General features: G+C 53.2%; 1 protein-coding gene and 1 pseudogene across 1 annotated transcript; one reads left to right on the forward strand and one right to left on the reverse strand.

The window, feature by feature from the left end:
• Window positions 1–391: 391 nt before the first annotated feature.
• Window positions 392–5798, reverse strand: KLHL33 (kelch like family member 33). The gene is made up of 4 exons (XM_016199553.2): window positions 5005–5798; window positions 1372–2296; window positions 1082–1249; window positions 392–968 (listed from the first exon to the last, which is right to left on the reverse strand). The coding sequence occupies exons 1-4, from the start codon at window positions 5750–5752 to the stop codon at window positions 416–418; spliced, it is 2394 nt and encodes a 797-aa protein (XP_016055039.2). The 5' UTR covers window positions 5753–5798; the 3' UTR covers window positions 392–415.
• A 526-nt stretch (window positions 5799–6324) lies between these two features.
• Window positions 6325–11573, forward strand: LOC148094172 (solute carrier family 12 member 3-like; annotated as a pseudogene).
• Window positions 11574–11918: the final 345 nt, after the last annotated feature.

An 11918-nucleotide genomic window follows, 5' to 3' on the forward strand; every position in this document is an offset into this window, starting at 1 on the left:
CTTTCTATGTTTTTCTCCTTGATCCATGGGTCAGAGTCATCATTTTCCCAGCTGTCCTTTCACGGCCCCTACATTTTGGCTACCGAAGTTTCTTGACTATCTTCTCATCTAGAAGTACTTTTCCAGCTAGAAATCATACCACGATCCCCAAACCTTGTATAGTTGCTCCTGGGTCTCCTCTTCTTACCTAGGTATTCAGCTGTTCCCCTTCCTCAACACCCTTTCTCCTGGAATCCTGGAGCTACTTTTTCTTCCACGAAGATCATATATTGAAAAGCAGTTTATGAGTTGTAAAACTCTGTACTAGAATAAAATACTATCACGAATAAAGACTTCTCTTTCTCCCCCCATCATCTCTGTCCTCTCATGAGGTGTCTTATCCCTTCCTCCCCCATCCGCTACTGCTGCTCCACCCTCACCCGGCAGGTTTGGTGTGGTGCCGTGTGGGACCTAAAGCCATGTGCTGCACAGTGGGCCGAGTCAGGATGCAGGCAGGCATCTCAGCCCGAGGCCTTGGCAGCGTTCCCAGGCAGAGCCATCGGCCCAGGCCAGGACAGTAAGCATGGATAAGGTGGGAGAGGGCATAAGTAAGGTGGCTGTAGCCCCCCAGCACCAGGAACTCCCCCTGCAGCACAGCACTTGCAGCTCCCACATGGGGGGAGGGCAGGGGTGCCAGGTGAGTCCAGCTATCAGTCCTTGGTTCATAGGCCTCAAAGCTTAGCAGATCCCCAGTCTCACCTACCCCGCCTGCTACATACAACCGCCCACCCAGAGCAGCCATGACATGGCCAGCCCGAGGTACCCCCATAGGCCTCAGAAGTGTCCCTGGCTTCTCAAGTTTGGGGTCATAGTGCAGCAGTGAGGTCAGGAACTGGCTAGACCCGTTACAGCCACCGCTTATGTACAATCGGCCCTCCAAAATAGCAGCTGCATGGGCAAACCGTGGTGCTGGAAGTGCAGGTGCTGGCCTAAGGGAGAACAGGGCACACGATCAGGCAGCAGTCATCCTCAACTTTCCTTCTCCTCCACGTCTGCTAGTCTCTCCTTAAGGCTAGAACCTCCCGCCCCTTTCCCTTCTCACCTCCAGACATTGAGCTCGGGGTCATAGGTCTCCACAGAGTTTAGGGCAACGCCATTGGCTCGTCCACCCAGGGCATAAAGTAGTCCATCCAGTGCCACCAGAGGGAAAAAACTCCGGGCCTGGCACAAAGGTGCCATCTCCTCCCAGTCCTCTTGACTGGGGTCCCACCTGGACACAGTGCGACAAGAGATGGGAAGAGTGACTCTGGGAGTCTGTGCTTGGCTGGGCCCGCAATTTCCCTCAGCTGCTCACCTCGTGGTCTGCCGTTCTTGGGGGTGGGGGTGTCATACCTGAGAGTGGAAGCCAAGGTATTGGAGTGGCTGTAGTAATCCTGTCCTCCACACACGTAGATTTCACTTCCCGCCAGGCTCGCAGCCCCATGCCGGAAGCGTCCTGGGGCAGGCAGGGCAGGCAGCCGGCCCCACTCCACAGTTCGAACCAGTCCCATGCCGCAGCGGAAGGCCCGGGCCCACCACACTCCTCGGGATGGCTGTTTTATGGCCATGTCTGAACTGAGCCCATCCCCGCCAATCACTACCAAAGCCTGATCAGGCTCCCTCCGCCTCTCTGGACCTGGGACCTCAGACTCCACTATCAACTGATGCAGCAAGTCTGCGGACAGGGGTGGAGGCAGCCCAGCTGTCCGTACTTTCCGAAGCTCCTTTGTAGACATCCGGCCAAAGCGGACACATTGAAGCAAGGCCTTGGCCTCTGACTCCTGGGTTTCAGGGTTGGCAGCTAGCCAACACCGTGCAGCCACAAAGGCCTCATACTCTTCCTGCAGGTGTAGCTCATCACTATCCAGCAGCTGAGCCAGGCAGGCAGCTGGTAAAGAAGGGAAAGTGGGGCACAAAGCCACAGCGGGCAGGTGGGTGAGGAGGTAATTACGGGCTTTGTTCCAGAGCCTCTCCAATCCGGGGGCTTCAGCCATGGGGAAGAGGGCCAGGCAACGGGCAGGGCTGAGGCCCCGTGCCAAGGCTGTCTGGCACAGAGCCAGGCAGGAAGAGCTCTGGTATTGCAGAGCAGCCTGGGCAGCTCTCAGCAGTCCTGGCCATCTTGCCCGCACAACCCCAGAGTAGGCAAAAGAGACGAGGAGTCGCAGGTCCTGGGCAGAGATGGTGTGCAGGGACACCTGTGTGCCCTGGGATTCCTTCATCCCACTCAGGAGCATGGCCCCAAAGAACTCGCTGCCACAGGCCAGGGCTGCTCGGTGCACTGCAAGAGGGAGAAGAAGCAGATGGGGATCCAGAATTTTGCAAACTACTAGGCACTATCCCAACTTCACAGCCCCAACTTTGGACCAACCACCCAAGGCCACATGCCAAACTGTGGTGTGCATCAGAATACCATGGGGTGCTTGTTAAAATGAAGGTTTCAGGAACTTACCCCTGGAGATGCTGATTTAGTATGTCTGAGCGGAATTCCTAGGATTTTGTGTTTTAACATTCTCAAGGACCCTGCATGACTCTCATGTTAGTGGCCTGAAGATACTTTGATAAATATTGCTTTAGTCTTTTTGATCCAGGTCAATTAAAAAAAGAGTCTTGATGGATCAAGTTGAGAAGATTCTATAGACAGCATTTGCTAACAGGGGGCATAAAATAAACTGCAAAGACCAATGTGCAACTTGTATAAGTCTCTCTATATTGTGTATAAAATAAAATTCTTTTCTTTACAATTGTAAGAGCCACTGACATCAGCCATTCTGTTATTTAGATTTTACTCAGAAAGTGGTATGACACTTAGGAATGGCTATGAGCCAACCTACTCAGACTGTCATCTCCTCTTGCCCAAGATTTAGTGCTTAAGATTTCCCATGTGTTCTAACTTTCCTCTGCACACCACCACTCTGCATCTCAATACAGAGATGGAATCATGAGATTTTAAACTAGAAACCTTCAAAATCATCTAGTTCAGTTTCTCCCTTTAAGATAAGAAAACCGAGTCTTAGGGAAAAGAAGTGATTTGTTTTCTATTGCCATGCAGTGGCTCTCTGGGCAGATCCTCACCATCCACTGTCACTGATGTCAGGCTGCTGTGAGCATACTGTGTATTGATATCCTGCTTATCTGGAACTGTCCTATGAACAAATGCTGTTGAACAACTAGATCTCATATGCTTCCTAATGTAACGTAAAACAAGAGGTGCTTGGCATCACCTATGGAGTGTTTTGACTGAAATATTTAACCTAAATCTAATCAAGACTTTATCTCTAAATTCAAATGTATAGGAAATTGAGAGGCTAAAGGAACAAGCTAAACAAAGCCATAAGGGAAAACACATTCAAACCTAGAAAATGGAGCATTCTATAGGGTAACTATTCTTGTTTCTTCAATAAGTCAAGTCATAAAAAGGGAAAGAGGACTGTACAAGAGGAGGATTGAGAGATGTACATCTGCCCTGGTAGGTGTGGCTCCGTGCTTAGAGTGTTGGCCCTCGCACCAAAAGGTCACAGGTTTGATTCCTGGTCAAGGGCATGTACCTGGGTTGCCGGTTTGACCCCAGGCCCCACAATGATGTTTCTGTCTCTCTGTTTTTCTCCCCCTCTCTTCCACTCTAGTGTTATCAGAAATGATAACAAACACATTAGAGATCGGCTATGGATGGAATGTTTGTGTTCCCCGAAATTCATGTGTTCAAGCCCTAATCCCCAATGTGATGATATTTGAAGGTGGGGCCTTTGGGAGGTAATTAAGTTTGAGAGTGCAACCCATCTGTGTGTGTGTGTGCGTGCCATGTGAAAATACAGTGAGAAGGTGGCTTTCTGCAAACCAGGAAAAGGGCCCTAACCAGAACCATGTATAACCTTCACCTTGGACTTCAGCCTCCAGAACTGTGAGAAATAAATTTGTGTTGTTAAACCACCCAGTCTCTGATATTTTTTTGTTATTTTTGTTATAGCAGTCCAAACTGACTAAGGCAGGATGCTCTTCCTTCTGGGAGTCCCAGAAGCCTTTGGGCCCCAGTCATTCCTCTAATGAGCAGTAGCTGTGTGATTTTGGACATATCTTGAAGTCTGATTTCTTTATCAATAAAGTATAAGAGCCTAACTAGATCATCTCCAAGCTAATTCCTTTTAATTTTAAATATTTATGTGTCTGCATTCCAAATTCATTTGCCAGTTCCTATGCGTGGTTTGGCTGCATAGGAGACAATGCATGGCCTAATGAGAGTAGGCTGGGCTAGTGGATGTGGGCTTCTATGCTGGCTCTTACCATTTAACATCTCTTAGTTTAATATTCTTTATCTGCACCTAGAAATAATGGCACCTACCTCACTAGTTTTCAATGAGAATTAAAAGTGATGGCACATGTAACAATTCATGGTAACCCATTACCTCACTAAATCTTAGTAGAATCTGAACTCAACTTATTCAGCCATTCTTAGCTTTCCTGGTGATGAGAGTTAACTTCAAAGTGTCATGGCCTGACAGCCTTAAGATTCTGGCAAAGCAGTACTGGACCTTACTCATTAGCTATAGGACCACACCAGCCATGGTGTCAAGCACACTTAGGTGAAAAGATACACTGAGTTTTTCTACCATGTTCCTTTGGCTTTTTCTGTGCCCTAAATAGAAGATGCCAAGAAGAGCCTTTGGTTAATTCCTGTTTGAGTCAAATCACTTTCTGCTTGTTCTCTTGGCAATGGCTGCACCTTAGCCCCAGCCAGCTGGCTGTTAATTCCTTGTTACTGGGCCCAGGAAAAGCCACAGTGGGGAGTCAGCTTCAATTTGTCAGTGCTCTTAGGAAAACAACTCAAGTGCGCATGCACCACTCTCAGTGGGTCAGGAGAGGCACCAAAGACCCCCCAGGGGAATTCTGACTGCAGCTGGCATCAGAATCACTATGGTAGCGACCTGCTGCTTGCACACACCATTCGGGAGCATTTGCACCTGCAGTTAGGAATGCCCCGCAGGCCCTCACCCCTCAGCCGGCAGCCGCCTGCCTGCAGCTCCAGGTCACACCCGGCTCCCTCCTGGTATAAGCGCTCAATGCTGCGCAGGTTCTCCCGCAGCTCCTCGGCCTGGCTGGGCTGCTCTTCACCTCCCGGGGCCCTTCCAGGCCTCTCGAGTTTCCTCTGGGCCGCGGCCTTCACACGGGGCGCTCCCAGGGCCTTCGCGGCCGCCAGCACGTCCCTCAGCGGGGCGGGGCTCAGCACCCCCTCGTAGGCGAAGGTCAGCACGGCCTCCCAGGCCCCGGGGGCCACGTCGAGGCTGAAGGGAGTTCGCGCGCCAGTGCCGCCCAGCAGCCGGTCTCGGAAAAGGCTGCTAACCGCGGCCAAGATCACCCGATGCACCCCGTGCACTCGCCCCCCCACTGACACCTCTTCGTCCAGCAGCAGTCTCTGCTCCCGCAGCCGCTGCGCCTCCGCGAAAAACCGGCTCGGATGCTCCTCGCTGCGCAGCCCCTCGGGCTCCGCCACGTCGTCGTCACCCTCCTCCTCCTCCTCCTCCTCTAGGGACAAGGCTGGAGAGGGAAGGTCCCCGGGGGCCATGGGCCTCGGCCCAGGCTCCTCCAGAGGAAAGGGGGGCAAGCTTGGATCCTCGTCGGGGGTCCGAGGCCAGGACGGGTTTCTCAGGCCAGGAGAAGGGAAGCCGAGGCCGCCCTTCTGCACGGGAAGGGAGACGCGCCCCGGGTCCGAGGGCCGATGTTCGGAGTCCGAGACGCTCATGGCCTCAGTTCCCTGGCTTGCTGCAGACGAGCAGAGGAAGGAGACGAGGGGGTCAGAGCTGAACCCCCAGAGTCGGCTGGACCCCTGCCTGGGGACGAGTCAGTATCTCTTCCTACTTCGCACCATTCGAACCGCTTCCCTGACCCTCCCCGGCCCCCGCCCCCGCTCCTACCCCCACCCCCGCCCCCGCTCCTACCCCCACCCCCCCCCGCCCCCACCCACCCCCCCGCCTCCCGCCCTCCGCTCCTGGGCGCCCGCAGCCAGGCTACACCGCGCAAGCCCGGGGGGCACGAGGCGCGGCCGAGCCAGCGCGAAGCGCGTGCCAACGCCCAGTGCCCCGGGCGGCGCCCCGCCCGCCTCGCCCGCATCCCGCGCGTCACCTTCCCGAGGCACCGGCGCTCCGCTTGCCTCTCACTTGCCCTTGCTCTGCTGGGCGCCGCGTGGCCGAGGGAACTCGCCCCGCATCCGCGTGAGCAGCCGCACCCGCTAATTATAGCCGGCGCTGGCAGGCCTGGGCCTGGGCTCCGGGCGCGCGAGCTCCGACACCCAATCCTCCCGGGCCGGGTCCCCAGATGACCTCCCACCGGCTTCGACCTGTACGTGGTGTCCCGCTGCTGAGCGAGGCAGATTCGGAGGCCAACGAGGATGCGGGGACGGGACGGAGTGAGCCGCGGCCGAGAGGCTGCGTCCATCGCGCGGGGCGCAGGGCGGGAGCGAAGAGTCTGCTGCGAGACCCGCGGAAACGCGGCGAGAGGAGGGAAGCATGTTCGGGGGCATTGCCTGGGCTTTGTTGATTTTTCCGTGCATGATGAAACTGGGACCCTGGAGCAAACGCTACTGATGTGAAACGCAAACGTAACCCAGCTGGGCCCAACGTGGGTGCAGTGGGGGGGAGGGGGAAGGGGCCTGGGTGAGGGCTACCGCCCGCGGTGACCCCCCTAGGTGACCCGGCCCCCAGGGCGTTTCCTCCATGACCACCGGTAGGGTCCGTGGTGAGAGAGGGAAACCGAAACCCTGCGTCTTCATAGGCGGCCGGGATGACGACCACACCGTGGGGAACGGTGGGGCTGATCGCCGCTGCCGCGGGCCGAGTCCTGGACCGGTGGCCTAGGGGCGCTCTAGAATTCGGCCTGGGGCGGGACGCCAGCAGCCACTCCCCGCGTCGGGGACAATGCCCCTTTCTCATCCTGAGACCTCTAAATCCACGCAGTTGCAGATAACCTCATGGAGAAGGAATTTAGAGAACAGGGCAGCAACCGCCCTTCCCCTGCCCTCTGCCAGGGAGGTAGGGCAGGCCGCGGGCTGCTGGGGCTGGCTTCCCTGGCCCACAGAAAGGCCGGTCCAGGCTGAGGAGATTCACTCAACGAGCTGACTTAACCTGGGAGTGAAGCCAGATTGTTCTTTAAGACTCAGGCAAGAGGGGTGATGTTTTCGTGGGGGAGGGGCAGGAAGGCGAGTTGCTCAGGCACAGCACCCCCTCCTCAGCTGCCACTCCCCTCTTGGGTACCCCAGCCTACCAGGGGCTGTATTCCCCCAAAATGTTTCAACAGAGAAAGGCAGCCAGCAAGTGGTTGTTCTGGCTGGAAAAGGGGTCGATTAGTGACCAGCCTCTGTACCCTCTCCCCCAATTCAGACATTTCATGGCCTCCTCTGAGGGAGAGGAGGCCAACACCTGGAGCCCCCACCAGGAAGAAGGGGAACCAGCCATTGGAAATACACCTGAGGTCAGTCTCTGCTCCCACCCCACCTCCCCAAGGACAAAGACACTGGACCCCACTCTGAGTTCTGTGCCAACTCCCTGGTGCTGGGACTGAGGCAGCTGCCAGTCTCTGGAGACTGCGTGGCTCTGCCACAGTGAGACACATGCCTCACAGCAAACACTGGAAGACAGATGAAACCCGCTGCCCTGGGCTATCATGCACCCTCCATTAAAGCCTTGGGACTGATATGCCCCACCCCCACAGCACCACCAGGTCTCCTAGCCTTCCTCCTGGTTGCTGATGTGCTGGCTGGGAAGGGGTCTTGGTATCTCAGCCTGGTCTTTGCTGTCTCAGTCAGGGTCTAGCCTGGCTTCCACCTCTGCAGAGGAGCCCACATCAAGCCACACTCCCAAGATGATGGGAGAATTCAGGGGCTGGGCCTGGCAAGGCCCTAGTGCACTTCTACTGGGTCATGGGAGTCATGGTAACTCAGGGTTCCCAAAGGTTGAGGATCTAGGCAAGGGACAGAGAACTTCAGAGTTCTCAGAGGGTACTTCTGTGGGAGGGAGGAGGGGGCTGAGGCTGACCTCAGTTCCTCCCTCACCCCCTCCTCCACCAGATCTGCTGCATGCTCAACATCTGGGGCACATCCTCTATGTGCGGCTGTCCTAGATCGCTGCTAGGTGGGCATAGGTATGAGCTCAGGGCTCTGCTGGGCAGTAGGAAGGGATTTCAGGACTTAGCCAGAGCGAATTAAAGGGGCACCATTTATATCCCCACATGGCCCAGGGCTCACATGGTTCATTATCCTGCTCTCAGCTCAGTCACTGCTATCACCAGCCTGTCTGTCTCAGCCATCCCCACTATGGCAAAGTCAAGGCTGATGAGTCTGTTACTGCTCAGTTATCTCAGGGCTCCCGCTCCTGTAAGGAATTGCTGAGACCACAGACTGGCTCCTGATCAGGTGGCACATACTTCCTTATCTCATACAGCTTGGGTTCCGCACTTGAGGGTTCCGTCAGGATCATTTTCACTTTTATCAATTCAGTAGCCCTGGCTTTGCACATGACAGGTTTTGTAAACACCATTTTGGACCTGGTTTGAGTATTGCCCATCCTCTCCCTTGGAGCATCTTTTTCTCATGCTAGCTGACCACCCAGCCTGCATATTTTGTGACTCTAACTTGGGTGAGTCATTTTAAGAATCAGATGGAGGCATTGGGTCAGTCAGTTAAGTCTTCATGAGCCCCTACCTCTGTGTTCTGCCCTTCTAGAAGCATGTGGTGCAGCATGGATCCTGAAAATGAGTTGTGGGTGGTGGGCATGGTGACTGTGACTCTTTCTGGGCATGGGAGTCTAAGGCAGGCACCGGGAATTGAAGTGGGGCTGAGAAGGCTGAGAGGATGGCTGTGAGAACTGGAATAATCTGAGAGGGGCCAAATGTGTGTGTGTGTGGGGGGGGGGGGGGTTGTGTATATGTGTTTGTGTAACTGGCAGAGCAGATTTCTAGGGACCCAGACCTGAAACTGAACAGCTTTTCTGAGAGAAATTCCACATGTCAGTTCTTCAAGGGGAAAGTAAGGAGAACTAATTCTGAGGATCTGCTGGGATAAGTACCAGATAAGACTACCAGATGAGAAATTCTGTTTCTTGCTCCCAGATATTTAAAATCTTGAGGTGCACCCCTCTGGAATGGGAAGGGACACTTTGCTGTTTGAGGCAAGAAGAAAAAGGACTCCCATTTAGCCACACTCTTTTATGGAAAAGGCTGGTCAGAAAGGTAACTAGAGGACTAGAGAGGAGAGTGAAGGTGAGACAAAGGACAGGAGTGGAGTAGTAGTTACTCCTTCCCTTCCGCTCACATTTCTCCTGTCCTTGTGTGTGTGACCCATGGTATCCCAGGTCCAAATTATCTTTTTCCTGATCCTCCTCTTATCAGTTACCAGCTTGGGACATGCCTCCCACAAACCCCAGCAGACAAGCCACTGGCTTCTTTGGGTACCTAAGTGAGACAGTGGGAAGATGGCCAAGAAATGAGAAATGCATTAAAGGGAGTGAATGCCTCACAATATCACCTCCCCTTGGAGCAGGGGACCTCATTAGCCCAAACCTCAGAAAACACCCCTTGACTTCTGATTCTCTATGTCATTTGGAAATTGACCATCAGACCACTGAGAATCCTGTGTGCCCCCAGGCTGGCTAGTTTGCAAAATTCCCTTATTCTTCCCAGCCTCACCTAAGTTACTGACACTAACCTGGGTAGAGGGGTAATAATCTTGGCTGAATGAAGGGAAGCCAGGAGATGCTCTTCAAAACTACATCTTTTTTCTCTGTACTTTTATGTTGGAAGCATTTTCTTGGAAAACAGTAGTGTGGTCCAGGGGGCAGTTTCTTTGGTATGTTCCCCATCTTTTCTTCAGCCATGGGGTATTCACTGGGACCAGTATCTCTGGGGACCTCAAGGTGAGAAGGATGTCTAGGCACGGAGCACATTCTTTCTCTCTGCTAATGGTTCAACTTTTGTTCTCAACAAAAGTTGAGATACCTGCAACAGCTATCCCCAGAGGAACCCTCCTTGTCATCACATGGACCACACTTTTCTACCTGGGCATCTCTGCCACCATTGGTAAGGCCCTCGACTCCTGCCTTCTATGAAGAACAACCTGCCTTTCTGAAGTGCTGGGGTATAAGTGATGAAAAGAGAGCAGTCATCAAAATATTCAAAGCAGTTTACATGAAGAAAGTAGCCCCTCCCACCACCACCTTCCTTCACTATTTCTGCCCATCACTCATTTCATTAATGAATTATATGGTGTTCTCTGATTATCAAATTTGGTCCTCTCTCCCTGCCCCCATGCATACACACTTCCACTTACCCATTTGACACTGATGGTACCTAGACCAGTGCTGAAGGGCACTGGTACCTAATCCCAGCTATGGAATGGGATTCCCTCCCCATAAAGGAGTGTGTGGTCCTCAGTCTCATTTCCAGGCTCCCTGTGTGATTCAGGATAGGATTGACATGTATGTGTAGAATGGGAGTTGCCTGGGGCCAGAGTGCCAGTATAGCTGGGATTTTAGCAATTATCGAGAGCAAGGGTCCTGCCTCTATGGGCTCTCAAATCACCACCAGGTGAGTGAGCTAGAGGGGAAGATTCAAGAGATAAATCTTACCTAGCTCATTGCTGGGCATAACATAGATGCTGAAAAGCCAATAATGACTAATGTGGATACATGTGGGTGGGGTAAAACCTTCAAAGATGGGATAAAATGTAATATGCCCCGTGACTTCTGGGAAAGCTAGGGAAAATATGGATGGAATGCATTGCCTCCAGAATGCATTGACTTCTACTTCCCCTGCTCTTCTCAGGCCATGAGCACAGTGTGTGCCTTCAGTCCCCTGATTCAGCACTGCAGGAGTGATCTTCAGTGCTACCCTGTCCTCTGCGCTTTCCTGTTTTGTTTCAGCCTTTCCAGGTTAGTTGGTTTCTTAGCAAGAGGCTTGTTGGGGAAAGGAGAGAATGTAAGTAGACAGGGCCATCCCAAGAGTCTAATTTTGTGAGAAGGAGCAAAAGAGGGCTCAGTCCCAGCAACCAGGAGTTAGATGGTGATAACTGTAGTTGGCTGGTGTTTCAGACGATCCAAGCTCACAGTAGCAAAATTTAAAGTCTGCTCATAAATCAAGGCAAAGTTTGGGGAAGGTGTCCCATCACCTCCTGTTTTTCCCATTGCACATTCCCAGAGAGCTCACCACACCCTACTCCTTCCATCCTTTCTCCCTGTTAAGGTCCCTAAGCTCCCTCAACTCTTCCCTCTGTGCTCCCCACTCCCTTCAGCCCCTTTAGGAATAGGAGACTATCATTCTCCTCTGCCTGGGACCCTCCCCTGATGATTTCCATGCCTTCTTATAGCGCTGTACCAGGATAAACTGTACCCAGTCATTGGCTTTTTAGGGAAAGGCTATGGCAGGAACATTGAATTGCTGTGAGGCTATCGGTTCACCTTCCTCATTGCTGTCGGTTTCATCCTCACTGGGAGTACTCTACTCCCACCTCCCACACTGGGCTTCATTAGTCACGTCTCCTCATGCCCCGCACTGCCCTACCTCTGAGTATTAGGACCTGATCCTAAAGCCTCTTTTCCATCTCTCTAGTATTGAAAGTGGATGAAAACTGTGCTACCTTGGTGGTGGGGGTGGTGATGTGTGTGGAAGGTGGAGTGGGGAGCACAGAGGAAAGAGTTGAGGGAGCTCAGGGATCTTAACAGTAGGAAATAGTGAGTATGGGGAAAGAGAAGACAGAAGATGATGCCCTTGACTCTCCAAACATGGATCCAATAACTCCGGTTTGGAAAATAACCCCCTGACCTTTCACCTCCCCCAAAGCTGGTCTGAACACCACTGCTCCCATCAACTCCAACTTTTTCCTCTGCTCCTATGCCCTTGTCAACTTGGGCTGTCTCCAAGCC

This window comes from Miniopterus natalensis, chromosome 1 (genome assembly GCF_054644295.1).
Source record: "Miniopterus natalensis isolate mMinNat1 chromosome 1, mMinNat1.hap1, whole genome shotgun sequence".
In the NCBI taxonomy this organism is placed as follows: Eukaryota; Metazoa; Chordata; class Mammalia; order Chiroptera; family Miniopteridae; genus Miniopterus; species Miniopterus natalensis.

What these genes read in the sequence shown, in the direction of transcription:
- KLHL33 (XM_016199553.2), bottom strand. Translation starts at nt 5,752, where the DNA reads ATGAGCGTCTCGGACTCCGAACATCGGCCCTCGGACCCGGGGCGCGTC. An exon ending in ACCTTGGCTTCCACTCTCAG is followed by an intron (nt 1,250 to 1,371) that starts GTATGACACCCC and finishes CACTGTGTCCAG; the next exon opens with GTGGGACCCCAGTCAAGAGG. An exon ending in CCCGAGCTCAATGTCTGGAG is followed by an intron (nt 969 to 1,081) that starts GTGAGAAGGGAA and finishes GTTCTCCCTTAG; the next exon opens with GCCAGCACCTGCACTTCCAG.